The sequence below is a fragment of the Melozone crissalis genome, unplaced genomic scaffold (assembly GCF_028551555.1).
Source record: "Melozone crissalis strain CALT ecotype California unplaced genomic scaffold, PUWL_Pcris_2 ptg000014l_1, whole genome shotgun sequence".
Classification (NCBI taxonomy): Eukaryota; Metazoa; Chordata; class Aves; order Passeriformes; family Passerellidae; genus Melozone; species Melozone crissalis.
The window spans coordinates 13,257,935-13,278,143 of record NW_026535792.1 but is presented as its reverse complement, the minus strand read 5'-3'; the positions used below and the strand labels follow the sequence as shown (position 1 = coordinate 13,278,143).

The window sequence follows — 20,209 nt, the reverse complement described above, 5'->3', positions numbered from 1 at the left end:
AAACCAGAATTACTCCTTGGAATTCTAGGATGAGAAACCAACATACCTGAAGGGAGTAGACTGGCTCATCATGTGACAGTAAGACACAGGACTTTTTGTTAAATCCAGGCACTGATGGAATGGTTTGATATTCTTTTTAGTAGGGCTGATTGGCCTGACACTTGCGCTTCATTTTTTTTCATTTAAGAAAGCAGGATCTAGCCAGTTGCAGCTCTGGAAGGAAAACATGTTTTATCATGACTTAACTATTTCAATCAAAATAAACTTTTTAAGCATCCAGTTGGCTGTTAGAGGTTAACTCTAGTCCAACAGTATTGTCAGTGTTTTGTGGTTTTCAAAGCAATCTTTCATCAGGAGAGTTTCTTATGCTATGATTTGTGCTATGAAGTGGCTTGAACTTTGAAACAAATAGAAGTAGGAATGTGGAGAGCTTACATCTAAACAATTATTTTAAAATTTCATCCCTGTAGGTGACTATTCGAGCATCTTTGGGATCTCATCAGTCAGGAGCATCTGCTACATCTTCTGTTAGTACAAGCAGTTCCACATTTCAGTTATCACCTAAAAATAAAAATGCAACCACTAAAAATCATAACAAATCTAATACAAGTAAATCAAGAGGAAAATCAAAACAATCTACACCGAGGAAACAAAATGTGTGGACGAACAGCAGAAGAAAAAAAGAGCCTACAAATATAGCATTTCATAATCTGAGGTAAAATACTGACATTGAAATTGTCTTAAAGTACACTTTGAACATAAATAAATGATCATTTAATGGTCTTTCAGCAACTTTAATGCTGTAATATAGAAGATCTGGCACCTCAGGTTTGCTGAGAAAGCAGATGCATAAACTTTCTACGTACTGGTACTGTGGTTGTAATTCTGAATCTTCATTCACTGATTTTGGTGATGGCAGACTACTTTATGATGGAAAAACAAGTTTTCTGGAAACGTCTCTGTGTCACATTTAGAAATTTTCTCTGCATGGAGCCTTTCTTTTTCTCTTTTTTTTTTTCTTTTATTTTATTTATTTGAACCTGTTAGTTAAAAGATAAAATCCTGTCTATCCTAGGAGATAGAGTATTTTGGGGAGCTAATTAAAAAAAAATAAAGGATGTAAAAGCAAGTCCTTGTCTTGACAATTTATTGGCGTTTGCTGTCCTTATGTTACAATTTTCATGGGTGTTTTATGGACTATTTATTACACTGGAGTGTAAGTTCATTAGTTATGATGAGTTGGCATTTTTTTTTTGTCAGAGATGGAAGATGCCATCCCTCCACTTTCTAACTTTCTCAGTGTGTAGCTCTGGGAGAGATCCAAAAAGTCAGCAAAACTGGGGGAGAGCAGGATTATATTCTTGCTTTGTAGATGTTTCAAACCTTGTGGGTAATATTGGGGTGATAGAAAAGCCAAAGGCTTTTTCTGTGCGTTGTGATGGATGGAAATAATTGTTGGAAATACTTCTTAAGTACATGGAGACAACAGCAGCAGCTGAATTTGGGGATTCTCATCCACTGCATTATCTCTTGTTTCCAGGAGTGGCCAATAATGGATGTGTACATTAGCTTGCACTTTTTTATTAGGATCATATTTAAATTATAGTTCAAGTAAAAGCAAAGTTTTCTTCCTTTGCTGATGCATTTTTAAGTTCATCGTTTTTCCTTAGTATAGGCAAGCTTGCTACTTACTTTAAGCAAAAGGTTTGAAATAGTTGTCTCTTCTGAGTGTTGCTATTAATTGATAACTTTTCCATGTTACTGTCAGGTATCTTGTGGGAACTCACAAATGCATTGAGTGTTTCTCAGAAATAAAAGATTTTGCACGTCACTTTCCTGCATACGTCCACTGTAGTTTATGCAGATACAACACCAGCTGTAGCAAAGCCTATGTCAATCACATGATGAGGTAAGAACTCTTCAAAGTTTTTACTGGCTTAGGAAGTACATCCTAAGTTCATGTAAGGTGTGAAGTGTTAGGTGAATTTTGAACTGGGTCCTCAGATGGGCAGGAAAATGTGTAAGATAGTTTTTTTTTTATTTTTTAGCAAAGGCTTAAACTCCACATTCTTGTTTTGCTTTAAAAATCCAATGGTGCAGGCAGTATTGTACTGCTGCTTCAGGGTTTTTATGGTACCTTCCATAATCACTTGAGCCTGACTTGGCAAATGACTAATTATGGCATGTTTTCTGCGTTTCAGATTGAATGGCTCATTTGATTTTACAAGTGCTGAATGCATACAGGCCACAGCTATCCTAGTGAAGTCTGTGCTCAAATTTGAAGAATGTCTCAAATAGCAAACTCAAGTGGATACTGTTCCTTACCTTACTTCTGGTCATCCACAGAAATAACATCTCATTTTGTCTGCAGTGGTGGGGCAGCACTGGGCTGTGATCATTAGTGATGACAGCTGTGAAAAAGCCTGTTAAGGACACAAACGCATCATTTTCAGGGCCATGGAATTATACTGTACAAGAATTAGATACAGATCACATAGCTGTGGCAGTAAAACAAAATTTTAAAAACCTACTTGTCACTCCTGTGCCCTGAAGAAGCCAACTGTATTGTGGAAAATAGTGAATGTGTTTTTTTTTTTTTTTTTTTTTAAATTCATATACATAGGAAATGCCTTGGCATTTGTCAACTGTAGGATTCTTGAATCTGTGATCTGAGTTTTTAGATACACTTTATATTGACCTATTTATATCAATTTCAATGCTCATAAAAGTCCTAGGCTGAAATAGTTTGCATGCTTTTATGTGTGTAATCTATTGTTATCTGAAAATTTCATATCTCATTGAAAGTCATCTCTTGAAAGCACAAGTTCAGCCAAGTTTCAGTTCTTTTGTGGTGCATTCTGTAGCTATGGTTCTTCAAAAACTAAATTGTTGATGGTGCCAGTAAAGTTTAGCTTTTCACCTCCCAAGCTCCTTTCCAAGGGAGCCGGTGTTTTAAACTAGAGCTGAGATTCACAAGTTTGTAAGCTTTAAACATTTCAGGTTTCAGAATAATGCAGTTCAGTACCTTAGGCTTCTATGTTCATGTTTTGTCCTAAGCAAATTGCAGTGCCATGGCTAGTGAAGGGGTTGTGCAGAGTCATGTATTCATTGAAACCAGTCTGAGTGGTAATGTTTTCATATATTCAGCTTTCACAGTGCTCGTCCAAGTAAAAGGTTTTGGATCTTTAAGAAGCATTCAGAGCAGCTACGGTAATTCAGCTTTTTTCACTTACAGATCAGTATGGTTTTACTTGCTGATGTTGAACTGCTAGCTTAGGTTCAGATTGTAACCTCTTGAATTTCCACAATTTAGAGCAGAGGAATGAAACCATTAGTTTTTCCAAATAGGAGTGGTCTGGTCAGCGACAAATATTTATTTGTCCATATTTATGAACTTAATTCTGAGCAGTTTTACTTTTTTAATTATTATTTTTATTTTTCATAAGATGCAAAATGGGGAGGGGATCAGGGAAAGAAAAAGACAACCATCCAATCAGCGAAACTCATGCTCTACAGATAATTTCTGTCTAAAGTCATGTTCTTTGTACTATATCCAGCATGGAGATGCCCTGCTCATTGATGGGAATTTCCTGATACTAGTTGCAGTAGAAAAAGTAAGATTATGTTTTTGTGAATCATCTCATCTGAAGTTGATTTTTTTTTTGTAGTCTGTCCAGTTGCTGTAAGTTAAGAAAAGTGTTTTTATGACCATTTTGTAATTGTGCTTCCTTTTTGATTTTTATTTCCTAGAGGTGTGACTGTAGTGTGTCTCAACTGTGATTTCCTGGCTGATGTTTCTGGCTTGGATGACATGGCCACACATCTGAGTGAGAACCAGACTCATACTTGTCAAGTTATTGTAGAGAAAGGTGAGTACAGGTGGTGTCTTTTTATGCAGTGTAAAAATACTTCCATGTGGATGTCTCTTGTGTTATCACAGTCCTATTGTGAGTTGCATTATTTCTGTATGTGCATTTAACAGTGAGTACTTCTGTATTTCCACATTTTAAAATATTCTTAATTCAATCCTTTGTTTTTGTTTTCAGTTTCCACAGATAATGCAACTGCTGCACAAGTGTCTCAGTAAGTTTTATTTTACTGCTTAATGGTTTTTGTTTTTCTCTATTAATTTAGTGATAGATGGCCAAAATTTACACTTAGAACTTGGGTTTCTTTTGAATTCCATTGAATTTGAAATGTGTGGATGAACACAGACCTTTACTGTACCTAGTGCTTTTTCATCTTGCCATGTCCAGAACTACAAGAATGAAGAGATAAAGGAAGTACCTATTGCAGCTAAAATAAAATCAATTTGAAGAAAGTTAAATAATTGTTGCAATGTTGGAATTTCTCAATTCTAACCTGTCTATATACAATGAGATTGTTACTTCTACTTAATACTAGCTTTATCAAATTAGTGGTTTATGTTCTTTATGTAATATGAATATGAATACAAAAAGGAATGTCCTTTACTGAAGTAGGACAAATTCAGTTTTAATATTTAAAAATACTTAGGAATTATTTAAAAAAATATGGTTCTTCATGTGACAAAGGCATATGGCTTTGTATTAGCTTTTTTATTCTGACTTTCAAAGGGGAATTAGTATGTATTAATCAGGGTTTTTAAAGGATTTGAAGAAGAACCTGCAGTATTGTGGAGATTGTGTTTCAGATTGTGTTAGTTTGGGGTTTTTAAAACCTTAGAACAATCAGACATGCCAAGCTCTCCCTGATCATCCTGGAACAGCTTCTGAGGCTTTATAGTGTAGTTTATGCCTTAATTCAAGGTTTAGAGGTGTGTCAGTTAAATCAAACATTTGTGTTCATACCATTTTCAGAATACAGAATGAAAAATGTCAGTCAGACTGCAAAGAAATATTTTAAAAGATATAACAAAATATAACCTGATAACCCATCTAGCCTGTAGTAGGATTCTAACAGGAGTTTAGATGGTCTCATGCATGGTGAGAACTCTTCCAACAGGGTGGTAAGTTCTTAGGCCTCTAAGCATAAATCAGCTTTCAATGAGTTTTGGAGATTTCCCGAATAGATTATTTAATATTTATTAAGTATTTTCTTTCTTAGTTGCCATAAAGTGGTTAGTAAGAAGAGGTCCTCTAGTAGTTCAGCTTTCAGTGAAACTCAGAGAATGACAAAATAAAGTGTTGAGCTGTGATACTTGTGGACATGTTAGCTTTTGTGTTTGGAGCTGGCATTAGGTGTTGGGAATTAATGCCTGCTGAAGTGTATGGAAGGAAAGGTTATAGATACACTGATACACTAATGCAGCTGTGGCAGGCTGTCCTCAGTACTGTAAAAGGACCTTGCTGTCCTGAATACATGACAGAAACATATGGAAATATATAAGAATGTTGGCTGTGTGGATATATGTACCTGTTGCTCAGAAGCAGATGGATGAGCACTGAGAAGGTTTGAAGTAAAGTCAGGAATATATGCAGGTTTGTTTCTGCAAGATGTTAAAGTAGCACAGATGCAGATAGCCATTATTATTGAGAGTTCTGATGCCAACATGAAATTAGTTACTGATACCACAAGAAGTGATAGAAAATCAGTGATGGTGCTTTTTGAAACTGTCAGGCTCATAGACATCATTATTTTCAGTGAATCTTGTCCTGTTCCATATGCTAGTCCTCTCACACTTAGGACAAGAATATATCATTGCTGAACTGAAGAGTATATCTCTGTAGCAGATATTTTAATTCATAATTTGCTGTACAGAGTACGAAAAAATTCATCTTTTTGTGGGCTGGTTCTTAGTGGTACTTTTTGGTTACTTTGGAAGGAGGAACTTGCAGACAATATTCATAACTTCTGCTGTATAGTTTCTCAATGATCTTTGAATGTTTCTTCTAATTCTTTGATCTATAATTCAATGGCTTGTTTGTGGGACTCTTCAGAATCACTTCATCATTGGAAACTGACTCAATAACGATCTTGAACACTTTTGGATCTTCTCTTACATCTCTCACATGGTGTCTTTGGGTGTCTTTTATTATATATTGGATTGTCTGTATGTATTTTAAACTCATCTTTATTGCTAATGATCAGACGTGTTCCATGAACTCTGTGTACAGTTACAGAGCCTGTCTTTGGACCAGACTCCTGCCATTAGTAATACAGATAACCTAGCTGGGGATGTTCCAGCAGAATTTGTTTTTTAAGTTTTTACTCCACATAAGTCTCCTTGTTTATTTGGTGATTCACCTGGTGCTGAGGAAGTAAGATTTAATAACTATGCGAGTACTCTTCTAATTGCTCAACTCTCTGCTTTGCACAACCATTAACATATTTTTAAATGAACTGACAGCAGACATTTTTGTTGCAGGGCAGTTGAAAGTGAGCAGGTATCCTATACTGCCTTGGCTCACTGATACATCATTGTGGACCAGAAAATTGAACCCAGTCCAGCTTGGGATTATTTTGGTATGTAAGCAAACAAGGATCTGACCAGACCTTTTCCTTTTTCTTCATGCATTGAAGCTGTGGTATTCTCTTCTTGCATCTTTTAGACAGTGGGTCTGGTCTTTTCTCCAAATACTGCAGTCAAAGGCCCTTTTTGGTAATGTTCTCTACTTTACAGCATTGATTGGCAGCTTTTTGGGGGCTGTACTCTGTTGAAGAGAGGCTTACCAGGAGTGTCACTTACATGATGCCGTGTTCCTTTGCTGCTCATGTGCAGCATTTCTTCCCTGCTCCAGTCTATCACTATCATCCCAAGCTAGAGTAGTGAGTAAATGCTGATGCATATGGGCTGACATCAAAGCCCATTTTGTTCTGAACTTGATCCCACCTTCTCAAAGTAAAAGGCTCTGTTGTTTTTTGGGTGTTCACTAAAGCATACAAGTCCTGATCAATTTAATATTCAAGTAAGTTACATTTTTTTCAGCCGGTAACTTTGTGATATATAGTGGCAAAATATGCTTTCCGTGTCTTCTGTTGCATGTAACTACACAAACTGAGTCTTGACCAAAGATATTTACTAGCTGCTTTGCTCTCTGGTAGCTAAGCTTCTTTTTGCTCCAAAATACTGTGAGAGGAGGAAAGCATGTAATGGAAGTACATACATTTATTGAGCCTTGATTCTGAGGGTGGAGCAGCTGCAGTTCCAGTTGATTTCACACCTTGTTCTTTTGGGATCATCTCTCATTTTCAAGGATGCTCTACTCAAGCTGCTGGGACATTTGCTGCTTTTGATTTTACTGCTTCTGATTTCATCTTCAGTTCTAGATTATCTATGGCAAGTTTATCCATCAGGATATTCGATGAGCTTTGCTTTTGCAATGGTGAACTTGTAATATTCCTCCAAACTCAGCCTCCTGTTTACAGTGGATATGTTTTGAATCTCATTTCCTAGCCTGAGAACAGCATAGTAGATAAAGCTGACCTCACTTAAGGATCAGTCACTGATACAGCTTCCTAGTTGTAAGAGTTTGGTGTTGGTGAATGCAAGCTGTTCTTGATTTGCAGCACTTCCTTCTACTGAATAATCAAATTCTTTGAGATTAATTCATTTTGACCAGTTTTTTTGTCCTCTTGACTTTTAGTACTCAATCACAGGTCTGGTGATAGTGAGCTCCTGCAGCTGTTTAGTATTGCTAATAATGGCAAGGATCCTGTCATCCATGGTCTCTTACACGTATTTTGTGACTGAGCATTTGCACACTTATTCAGTACTCCAAAGTCTTGCTCTTTTTGCAACTTTTTTCCTTCTGACAGAACCTGTGTTCCATCTTGAATGCTGCTGTTCAGCTTCAAGCATCACTTACCAACTACGGGTTTTTCTTGCAGGACGTAATTCTGTTTTGACACAGCAGCATTCAAAAAAGCATAGTGAGTTTGTGTTTTCATTGTGAGCATGCTGTTCATTTCAGAGGAAGTTGAATTCGTATTTCACTTTCATTCAGATTTCTGACAACAAGAAGAATGGAATGTGATTGCAGGGTTTTGTGGCTTTCAGAAACATTCTCTAAGAATTTCCCAGAGGTGACACTAGATAGACACTTGGATTTGAAGTTATGTGAATTCTACATCTTTAAATGCTTATTTGGAATATTGTCCTTCGGTTCTTTTGCAGATTTGCTACAGAAATTTAAGTTTCAAACTTGAATTTTAAACACTTCTTAGGGTACTTACAGATATGAGAGATTTGTGGCAATGGTTCATGTAGAATCAATTGGCCTTGTGACATCCTGTTTCCATTTGTGTGAGGATCTTAGAAAAGTTACTCATGTTGAAAACTCATAAAAGCAGTTCTAATTCATTAAAAGAAACCTGCCTTAGTATTAAATCTCTTTTATGATCTCAACAATTTACATGAATAATGCAACATATTGGACCATATCTGCCAGGATGGAGCATGAATATGCATGATATATCCAGTTTAGCTTATGGTCAAAGAATTAAGATTTCATTTGTATGTAGCTTAACCTATCTTTTTTATTTTTAGGACATTGAGTATCATTGCTTGACTAGCCAGTTATGTTTTATCTTTGTTTGAAAAGTCATACAAAGTAAATGTTCATTTCTGTTATTCTGTTAAATGTAGTTGTGCAGCATTTAAATTTACATCTGTCAAAAGAGGGAATTTTTGCAAGAAGGTGGGATTAATTTAAAAAAAAAGCCAACACCTAAAAATTCCAAACCCAATGACCTTTCCATTCTTTGGGGTGTAAATAAATTTAAAATTTTTAATGCTGTGTATGATTCAGTTGAGTGTCTGAAAGATAGCTTACCACTTACAGTTGATTTCTAGAAATTGTTGAAGCTACATCCCAGAAAAAGTTACTTTTGGTTAGGTGTGGACAGAAGAGAAATGCTTGGCAAAAGATTCCAGCTGAGTTTGTTCTACTCACCCAGTGAGCCTTTGATTGTAAGAAAATATGAGAGATTGCTGTGAAGAGGGTGGCTCGTGATTTGAGCTTTGTGTGTGTGTGCAAATATATACAATTTATTGTGTGAGAGCAGGACAAGCAATGGGACTGAATTTCAGAAATGAGAATACTCCCATTTGTGATTGTTTATGCTACAACTTAAGATGCTGGTTAGCTGCTAGAAGATTAATGTTAGAAAGTATTCATGGTGTGCTGATACTATGTGCTTAAATTCTTTAAGAGATCTGGGGTTAGGCTGCTTTTTTGGATTTAGGAAAATACATGTGGTTGATCAATCTAATATTAGTGTACAGTTTTCATAAAATTTTAGTGGTAAAGCTGTTTTTTATGTCAAATAATTTGCACCCTGTAGACAACCATTAAGACTCGCTGAGGTTGTGAATAATTTAATTTATGATTAATAACATTATCTAAATATAATAGAGGCAACACCATACTTCAGCAGATTAAATTTGCCTTTAATGCAACATCAACAAAGAAGATTTAGGCATAAGCAGTTTTGAGGGGTTTGTTTGCTTTTTCTTTTTTTCTGTAAGAACCTTTGAAAGGTTAGATTTTGTTAGAACTGATGACTTAACAAGTTTGTAGGAGATACTTCTTGCTATCTCTGCGATAACATTTTCTTACAGAAACACAGAAAATCAATTTTGGTGATGTTGTGATAAGCTGTTTAATTAATGTGCTTTTCAAAGTCAATAAATTTAAATAATTTATAGCTCATCTAATGTATGGACTGTGCCTGTAAAGGTATTTTGCAGGAAGCATCCCCTCCATGTAGTAGTTGGAGGTCAGCTGCAACATTTTACAGTTCTCTTAAGTCAACTGCAGCTCTCTTCTGGGTGTTTGGGTTATGGTAGACAAATGAAAGAAAACTGAGCTTATATTGGGGAATGTTTTTGTCAGGTAGCTTTATGTGCCTAATTTAGTATTTCAGATCTTAAAATACTTCGGTCATGGTTTAAAAGACCTTTCTGGTGTTGAGATCATTCCTCAGGTAGAATTAGAATAAAAGTAATGCTCACTATCTTCAGACTGTTGGTTCCTGGTTTTCCTGAGGCAAGATAACTGGAAGGGCTTACATGAAACAAGTTGATCTTATAATTTCTGTACACCCAGTAAAGCACTTCAGAATTCTGAAGTGAAGTATGTTGAAGCTCAGCATAAGTATTAACTTCAAAAATCAGTTTCAGATTACCACTTTGCTTTCTTACTGTATCTTCATCCTTATCTCTATTTCAACCATACAGTATTTTAAATCATTCAATCTTAATTCATGATCCACACTAAAATCTCCATTAGAGTGAAAGAAGCTAAGCTGGGAGTAATGTCTTGTCTTTCCTACACATAGTCCAAGAGTATCTGTGACCTTTATCACTAGTGTGAAGATCCAAGACAATTGTTTTTTAATTATACATAAATTACTGGTCATGGTGTTCAGAGGATCTGCATATAAAAATCCAGCTTTGTGTGTTTTACTGCAGAAAGCTGGGCTGTGTCAGAGGCACAGCTTCAGTGGGGCAGCCACAGCAGGGATGTGCAATTTGTAATTTATAGTCAGTTTGTAGTTTATAGTCAGTTTGTAATTTATAGTCAGTCCCTTTGGCTGACTCTTGAATGCCAGCCTCCAGTGAAGGAATGCTTTGCTTTCCTTATGTATCTTCATATTCAGGGAATCTGGAAATTGGTCACTGTGAGATCTGGCTTAATATTGACTCTGAACTGTAATTTTTGGGGATCTCTCAGAATCTAAGAGATCTCACAGTACATATTCTTAGTGGGTTTTTTTCAGAAATATCATCTTTGAATTCTGATTTTACAGATTTTTTTTCAGAAGTTGTCTTCTTGTTGCCCTTCAGAAAGGGCACTCTTGTTACAGAGATCCCAGATGGTAAGAGACTGAGAGAAGTCCTCAAACCTAGGAAAGATTTGTCGTGTAGCACTGCTTGCCAGCTTTCCAAAATACCAAGAGTTTGGTGACTTTCTTTAACAGAAGCAATGATTTTGTAGAAATGAGAAGACCTTTCATTTTCATTCAGAAGTGTTAAGAATTATTCTCTTACACAGACACACCTTTTCCATAGATTCCATTACCACTTCAGGTGTATTTTCTCTTAGTTTTTCTTTTTTATCTCATATTGTTTTTCAGCATTACAGAAGATAGCTCTCAAATTTGTTTTTTTTTTTCTCCATAGAATAGTTTTCCATAATACTGGGTTTTATTTAAAAAGTAAAACAAAAAATGTGACATCCTCTGTCTAAACCCCCAAATAAAAACATTACAAAACCCAAACCCCACACTGTAGCCCTTACATTTGGAAAAGATGCAGAGGACAGAACAGCAAAAGCTGCTTTGACGTTAGCTGACATTTTTGTACTGGAACTGAGTCTTGAGTTTTCCTTCCAATATTGCTTTTTTTACCCTTCTCTTTCTAGATGTTTGAGAGATAAGAACTTGGATAGATAAATTCTGTATTTGAGAAAGTCATCTACTCTTTAGCAACTCCATTAAATGAGAAAAAAACCCAAACCCTAACATTTCTGTTTGACAAAAGTAGCAAATACAGGATGTAATTTGGTAAAGAGTTTGGCCTCTCTCTTGAGTCCATTCCTTACAACAAATGCAAAGTCAGTGTAACAGGATGAAAAGATTCCTGTGAGTACCCCCGTCACCACCAAAATTTCACCATTCAAGGGTGTCCCAACAGTCTCTTATTCCTGCTCAAATTATCCCTCTGACCTAGAGTAGAAGGAGGAAATGGAATATTCTTGGATTAGTTTATTTAAATAACAGTAAAACTTGAAAACATATTTCTGAATGGTTGTAGCTCCTTTTCCAGAACAGCCATTTTCTGTAGAACTCAATGTCACCTTATAATTGAATCACTGGAATTGTTTTAAATTCATTTAAATTAAATTCAGAGGAGAAGTAGAACATGTGTAGGTTTTCAGCTTGAAAATATATGAAAAAACATAGTAGCAAAGAATTGGTTATTCTTTTTAAGAGTTCTGAACTGTGTGTTGCTTACAGAATTTGAGTGACTTGAGCCAAAAAATGTTTAAAACCACTTGAAGAAGTAAAATAAAAATGTTTTTTGATTAATGAGCTAAGTGGTGATATTGTGTTTCTCACAGCTTTTCTCTGCATGTTACTGTTCAGATTGTTACTTTCAATTTAAATTTTAAAAGGTCATTTGGGACAATTAGCTTAATTTCACTTTGCATATAGAATTTTATCTGAAATCAGACAAATTCCTGTTCTTCCAGCTTTTCCTTTCCTCTCCCCACCATTTTCTTTTGTTTGTCACCATCATCATTTAAGGTAATACAATCTGCTTATCATTCTGAAAAACTTTGGATTGATTAAGAATTATTCCACTTTTGCGAGATTTAAACTTTACAGAACAAATTAAACTTCTCTGTGTTTCCTCTTTATAAACACAGTTTTACTCTGAAAGGTGACTGAAAATGCTGCTTCACAGATTTACTTTTTCAGTGAATGCAGGTTGTGATTGCTCAAATAAATTTTGGATTTATTAATTTAGATTTCCAGCTGTTAGCTTGATTCTCATGAGTACTGCAGAGTCAGTTGGTGGTATAAAGGTATAAAGCAATTTTATCTGCATCTGTATCAAAGAGGCTGTGCAGGTAGAGGAGCTGCAGATGTTATTTTGGGAAACTCCATGTGTCACACAAAGGCAGCCTTCCTTCCTGGAGCTGAAATGCAAGAACTAGAGTATTAATTGACTGCTAAATACAAAGCTGAGTTTGTAAATAGATGAGAAAAATGCAACTATTAGTTAAATTCTGCCTTTGTTCCTTTGAATCCTCTTGAAAATCCCAAAGAGGAAATCTTTAATACTCCTCCGAGTGTCACTTTGCAGAGAATAGCCAAGCATTGCTTTTGTTCATTTATAACCTAAAATTATAGAAATCATGTCTAAAAATAATTTGTTTTGGTTTTTTTCAGCAAACAAGAGCACGACTCTTCAGATGAAACAAAAGAATGCAGTAGAAATCAAACTAAAAAAGTTGCATCCGTTGAAAAGAGGGAAGACTCATCACTGTCAAATCCAGAAAATGTCCGTCGTTTGGAACTCCCTGGCAACTGCTCGAAGAATTCTTTGCATGAGAAAAGAGCATACTGTGATTCAGCTAATAGCAAGCAGTTAGTAGATGAGAAACAAAAATGTATTCATGATGAAAGTGAGATGAAAACGTGCCAAAGCTCAGCTGACATCCTGAATGAGCAGACGAAAGCGCGTGGCTGGGATGGAACTGCGCTTTCAGCCAAGAATGTGAGGGACTTAAAGCTGACCCTGGGGGAAGATGTCAGCTTTGAGCAGTTCCTGAGAAAGAGGGATGAGCCTGAATCTGTGAGTTCAGACATCAGTGAACAAGGCAGTATTCATTTGGAGCCTTTAACTCCATCAGAAGTACTAGAGCATGAAGCTACTGAAATTCTCCAAAAAGGTAATGTCGCACCTTCGTCAAAGAAGGCTGGACAGCTCACGGAACAAACAGATGAGACTTCTAGAGAAAGCAATCCCAGCAGAATGGAAACAACTGCAAACAAGACAGATGAGAATGAAGCAAGCTGAAATTGTGATCATTTTATTGTTTGTTTTAAACTATGCTAAGAACACCATGGACCATTCCTGATGAGTGTGCTCACAGATGCTAAAGACTAAAAATTTTTAAAGGGAGGAGAAGAGAAAGGGACACCAAAGGGAAGTTTTCATATGGAGGTAGCATGTATGTGTATGTATGACTGAATTCATTAAGCTTCAAAAAGGTAACATGTTAAAATATATCTTCCTGTCTCTTGGATGTGATATATTATTAGATTGATACTTGAAAAGAGGTATAAATTCTAATTTTTTAATAGTTAACTAGCCCAGGATAAGGTGATTTGTTCGCCCAGAAAGTATTTTTCTAAATTCTTTAGTGTGAATATCATTGAACAGGGGATTGAGTAGGAATTTCCTTCTGATGCTGACATGGAGCACGCTTATAATGGCGGTTATTGGTCTGCTGATAGTTTAGGTAAATATAAACCTTGGAACTTGGTGTCACATTCCTGTCTGTAAAAGCATGTAAACAGAAGTATATGAATTTGTGCACCTCTGTACAGGTGTAATCCTGCCAGGCTGTAAACTTACCTTAATAAACTTTCAGTGAAAGTGAAATTATTACAATAAAAAATATATTTGTGGAGTTTTCACTGTGCAGGCTGTGCAGAACTACCAAACATAGCAGTATGAAGTAGGACACAATGCTGAAAGTACTGTAGTTCTTAGGCTTTTACCATTGGGTTAATTCCTCTTAGACGTAGACCCGTAGGAATGGTCTGTAAGTCACACCAAAGTATGGTTTGATGTAAAAATGGTTTTAAGCAAAAATAAGGAAAACTCCAAACTGGAAACACCATCTGGCATGCATTTTGCCATTTTACAGCTGCTACTGGCTAACTTAAAAATAGGACACAAGGGCATATAAAGTAGTATTGTACAGTTCAATTTCAGGACTTTTTGTAGTCTAAGTTATGTACTGAAAATAGGCTGCTGGTTTTAGTTTGGTTTTTTGGTTTTGAGGTTTTTTTTTGTCTTCTAGTTAGCTAGATTTAGGAATGCATATGATAACAGTAGCTTGCTCCTTTGATTTCATTGCTCCATTTGAAACATTCAGAATGTGCTTTTGACTTACAGTTTTGTTTTTAATGAATGTTAAATGTTTTGAACAGCTGTTAAAGTACTGCTGTAAATTATTACTTTTTGAGTAAATATTTGCAACAAAAAATTGTCTTTGTGTATAATTTTATGCTCAACTTGAAACTTTGGGCATAGCCTTCTCCTATTTTTTAAAAAGATTTAGTGACAGTTCCCAAAAAGTAAGTAATTCATTATTGTGAATTTTAGACCTATGTTTCACTGGGGATTTTTGTTGGGTTTTGGTTGGTTTGTTTGTCTTATTTTAGAATTAAATGAGCAAGTGCCTATGCATAAACATTTTTTGTACCTGTGTATTGTGATATGGTCTGCTAACCTTTCCAGACTATACAGATTTTTTTCTGACCCATCAGCTTGCAACTGAAGTTTCCTCTGTCCTCTTAAGGTCACTGAGCTCAGGTGCTAAGTGAATCTAACAGTATTAAAATCTAGAGACCATCCAGCTTACTATTGGAACCTCTAAATAAAACAGATCTCAACAGCCTCAAAAGTTCCTTCAAGCTCTAAAGAGATGTAGAATTTAAATTTTAGACTACATCTTCGTTGTCATCCATGCACGTGTAGAAGATTTTTAAAAAAGAAAACTGACCAGTTTGTGTACTCACAGCTCTGAGATTTTCCTCTTGGAGAACTTCAAAACCACAGTACGTGAAAAAGCTGAGAAGAATAAGTTCTATTATTCCTTTGTTCTTTAAAAGTTTTAGTGAAAGCATTAAATAGTGCTTTGGTTAACCAGTCTGATGTCTTTATGCTTTTACACATGCAAGGTTACTCAATGTGATGCTTTGTTTTATGCAGTTTCAAGCAGATCATCAGCTACAAAACTGGATGTATGTTACCAAGGGAGTTCTGAATGCATCAGTGTTGGAACCCAGGGAAATCTGTAGTGTTTTTAATCGGCTTGGTGATCTTCCATGCAAATTATATATTTTAAAAAATGCTCTGATATGTAGTGTTAGCAAAGATAAAAGTTCGAGTGGAACCAATTGTGATACTTGAAATTTCCACGTGTCTTTTATTATGCATTTAAACTTGTAAAACATGACCATTTTAATAAGAAATTGGAAGGATTTGGCCACATAGTGTTGAGAAAAGGTGGTAAATAGAACTCCAAAGCCTGCATATTTGGCAGAATTATATCCATGTTAGCTGCTTATCATGTAAAAGGTCATTTGTTTCAAACCATGTTGGCAATGCTTATGCAAAAATACGTTAGGTAAAAACCACTCAAATATCTTCTGGTCCTTCTGAAACAAGAGGTGGAAGAACTTGATTGTTCTAGCAAAAGCATCAGGTAGCTTTTCATATGGAGGGAAGGGATGTAATGACAACACTGGCATGGTATTTTTGTCAAGAAGGAAAACTAACACTCATTACTAATTTTCCTGGATGGAGTAATAGATTTGTTTATAAAAGCTGTAGGAAAGTGCACAAGTACAAAGATAAATTTCTATAATGTTATTTGGGAGGTTTCCCAAGGAGGAGGTAAGTTGACTTGGTACTTTTGGCTGTAGAGGATCAAGTTTCATGAATGCATTTTCAGTTAATTGAACATGACTGCACATGATTCAATTTGTTTTCAATGTTTCTGAGTCATTTAAAAGTTGTGTTTTCCATCTAGCCATCAGTAGTTCTTAGTGTGTCACCTCCCTATTTGTCCTGGAGAAGACATTTCACATCCTGTTTTCATTGCCTTACCTAAAAACAGTCAATTCTTGGTGTCCATAGTAGAATCACCCTTTCCCCTCCTCTCAAGAACTTCATCATATTTGCTTGAAAATCACTGCTGCTTGTTTATATAGTGCTTGTTTTTAAGGAATTCATGTCCCATGTGTATGCTTTCTACATTATTGACATTTCCTAGAAAACTGCAGTCCTCATGATGATCAGTGAACATTCAGTCACTTGGATGTTCCTCAAGTGCAACCAGTCTCTGTTTGTCTTGTGCAGTTTGGGAGAGAAGCTTTGGTTCACCTGTGATTCGGATTTTCTAAATGGAATGGCTGAATAAATGCAAGGAAAAAATCCAATTGTAGCACACACTGAATTCTAAATATTGTGTGATGTAATTTAAATAGGAAAGCTTTTATAACAAAACTTTGTCTACTTTTCCTTGGGCAGTGAGAGAAAAGAACCTTGGGCAATACATGTTAAATCTCATTTCTGTCATGCTACTTCTAGAAGGAATCAGAAATGTCAGGGTAAAGAATTTTGAGTAATTGCTTATTTTCTGCAGCACCTTAAATAAAAGATCTTAAAGCTTTTCTGCAGGCATTAAGCATTGTTATTTATATGCTGGCATGCAGAAAAGTAATTTGTTTCAATACTGTCAGATACACAAACATTCCACTAAAGACTGTGACCATAAGCTATCACAGCAGAATTTTGTTACAGACCACTCAGATTTTTTTGTGGTGGGCAAATTTATACTTAATTTTAAATTTAATTTAATAATACTTTATTTTCTTTAGTGTTGGTTTTTGCAGCTTGTGAACTTACTTTGTCTAGCTGTATCCTGTATATTTTGATGTATACTTCTTATGCCCTTAATAAAAGAAAAAGGTAAGTATGTTTTAAGATTACATTGAATATTTTTGCTTTGAAGAAAATATTTTTTCCAGTTTTAATGTAATTCGAAAGGACAGTTCTCAGTCCTTCAATGAAGGGTGGCATGTTATCTCTTTTGAACATTGTTCTTATGCAGGATTTTGACTCTAATCTTCCCAATTAATTCTGTGCTAAAAGGGAAAGTATATTGACTGGTATTTCATATTAGTTTACAAGTTTACAGACACTCTGCAGAGTTCCTTTGAGTTTTGGATGACTATTATAGCTGTAACACAGCTAATTAAAATTTTGTACTCAGTCATTTCATTGACCCAAATTAACCTTGTAAAGTTGGTATTTCCATTTTGCACCAGATTAAAGAAAACAAAAAAGTGGAAAATGTTTATCTATGAAATACTTTGAGGGAGGTGAATGTAGTTGGGCCTTCAAGGTGCTATAAAGCTAGTGAGTTTGTTGGCATAAAAATGTGCTGGATTTGTTGAGGAGCTCTTTCCTCTTGAAACCATTATATCAGTGAGGCTGAGTTTTTTCTGACAGCCAGAAAGATAACTGTGATGTTATATCTGTATCTGCTTTTATGTTTGGAAAAATTTATCTTCATATTAAGGAAATTGACTCCTCAAATTACATGTGTGGGCTGTAATCAGGCCAAAATAAGATTAAATCCATGATCAAAACAAGTAGCTTTTTAGCAAGCAATTCTCCATTTTTAAGCAGGATTACTAGGTTGCTTATGCTATGAATCTAATGTAAATAAACTGCATTTCATACTTTAGTTCACTAATGTCTCAGTGTTAGGCATTTGTTTTCTCCAAAATTTTTTGTGAATAAACTGGTGTCTTTAAGAAGGAAGTTGTCTCATACTAACAGTGTGGTAGCCTTGAAAATGTAAGCTTCATATGTTTTGCTCATAAATAGTGTATTTAAGAATTAGTCCTTTTGATTAAAGGAAAATCACCTGCAGGTCTGTTCCAGTGTTCCAGGTCTGAAATCCATTGTATTTGTTAGATATCATTTAAGTGGGACAGACTAGAGGCAGTCAGAATGAATCCCAGTACTGTAATTATGAACAATTCTGCCTTAAAGGAAAACTTCAGAAACTCAGAACTTGCTAGAGAAATGGTGGCAGTGTAGGAAAGTGAAGCCTTAGCTACTATGGACTGTTCCTTCATTCCTTTGTGTACACACACAGTTATGTGCAACTCTAATGATAACATAACTTGATTTTTATTTTCCCTGATGTATCTGAACGGAGTCATAAAACACAAAGAGGATCTTGTTTTTATCGTGTTTAAAATGAGAGTTCAGCAGTACTCCTTAGGCTGTTTTGAGCATAAAGTTGTCTGAACAGTTTGTTCTAAAATTGCTATTATACTTGAATTAGAGCATTTTACTAATCCAAGCACACTTCTTGACTAGGTGAGCTACTCAGCTGTCTTGGAAGCTTTTAACATATTGTTGCCTCTTAATTGCTATTCATATTTTGACAGTGATAATATTTGTTGTCCTCTCACATAATTTGTGATTTATAATAATGTATTCTTTATTTAACGTGTTTACACAGTCCTTACAAATGTGTTAGTTCTTTCCATCAAAAAATGTATTGTTTGAGAGAGCTTACAATCTACTTGCACTGTTAGGAGAATTTCTTGGTCACATCTCTTATATGTATGTTAACCTGCAAAACTATAGGGAACAAGGAGTGGGAGCTATGGAAAAAATGTTTGGAAGGTTAGTCTTTTGCTTGTCCTTAATTAGAGTGGGTAAAATATATCCACTCTGAACTGACCCCTGCCATTATAGCTGTATTCTCTTTTTTATAGGTGATGCTAAAGGTGATAGGAATTCTGAACAGAATCTCCAGAGAAAACACAAAGCAGCAAACAAAGAGTGTTATTGGATTACCAAGATGCCTCATTGCAATAAAAGATCAATAAGAAGCAGCAGAAAATGGGAACTTTACTGTGAGTGGAATATAGAACATGTACAAGCAAAATGCTTCTACTTTGGTTCTTTTATTTAATAAGAGTTTGGTTAATGAGAGTAGACATCTCTATTAAGAAATTTCTCTACATGAAATTCTATGCAGCATCAGACAAAACTGTTACCAGTCACTTCACAGCACAAAGATTTGACCTAGCTCTAAACTGATATTCTTGAGTTTAATGTACACCAATTAGTTAAAGATCAATAATTGACGAAGTTCACTTGGTCCAAACATAGTTCCTGTCCCTCAAGTGTAATATATATCATTGCAATGTATCTGGTTGTGGGGGGGTTGAAAAGCAGTTTCTGCACCTCACCTGTATTAGCCACTATGTCTCTTATGTTTCCTTTACCCTGCTGAACATGCAGAGCAGGAAACATTAATGCTTGCTGGAAATCCAGAAAAAAAACAACAAATACTTGGGTATGAAAGTAAAAAAATTGACTTTCCCACTGTGCCAGCAGGCAAAATGCTGTGATTGTAGAGGTCATGTCACAGAACCATTGATCAGGCTCTTGCACATAGTGTCCAGTGGAGCTCTAGAGGAGGTTACTGAAGCTGAAAACAGCTAAAAAAAAAGCAGATTCATCTGTTTAGGTTTCACGAGTGCCCTTTAAAATTCCAGTGGGTTCTGCATCAGATGCTTGTATTTTTGTTATTCCCATTGTCAGCAAGTTCCATGTTGCAAATTATGCATGACTAGGAAAGTCAAAAGGTAAAAATTGATCAGAAAAAGGTTCACAGAAGAATTCTTTTGTTCCACACACAGCTGTGTGACTAAACTGGACTGCCTAGGACCATGCATGTAGAAAGGCTCTCCATGCAGGTGCTGAGGTGGAGCAAAGGCAGGAGCAGCTCTCCTGCTACCTGGGAAGGGCTCTGCCTGCAGCTGCTGGGGAGGTGAGGCAGACAAGCCATGGCTCTGTGTGTGTACAGGGATGGCTGCAGGAGCTGCCTGTGGAACCACAGCTTAGTGGTATTTTCACCTTTCATGGACTGTGTGTGATGGGTAAAGG

At 35.8% G+C, this 20,209-nt stretch overlaps 1 protein-coding gene across 4 annotated transcripts in view; it reads left to right on the top strand.

Moving 5' to 3' along the window:
* Nucleotides 1–15,367, top strand: part of ZNF280D (zinc finger protein 280D) — a 38,592-nt gene extending 23,225 nt beyond the window's left edge. For 3 of the 4 annotated variants that reach the window (XM_054272617.1, XM_054272615.1, XM_054272616.1), the window contains 6 exons: nt 471–715; nt 1,769–1,909; nt 3,148–3,210; nt 3,751–3,869; nt 4,047–4,083; nt 12,880–15,367. In XM_054272617.1, coding sequence (XP_054128592.1) covers nt 471–715; nt 1,769–1,909; nt 3,148–3,210; nt 3,751–3,869; nt 4,047–4,083; nt 12,880–13,510 — 1,236 coding nt within the window. In that variant the 3' untranslated portion in view covers nt 13,511–15,367. Of the gene's footprint in view, nt 1–470; nt 716–1,768; nt 1,910–3,147; nt 3,211–3,750; nt 3,870–4,046; nt 4,084–6,346; nt 6,445–12,879 lie in introns of all 4 variants that reach the window. The other variant, XR_008482881.1, reaches the window with a different exon arrangement.
* The last annotated feature ends 4,842 nt before the right edge of the window (nt 15,368–20,209 follow it).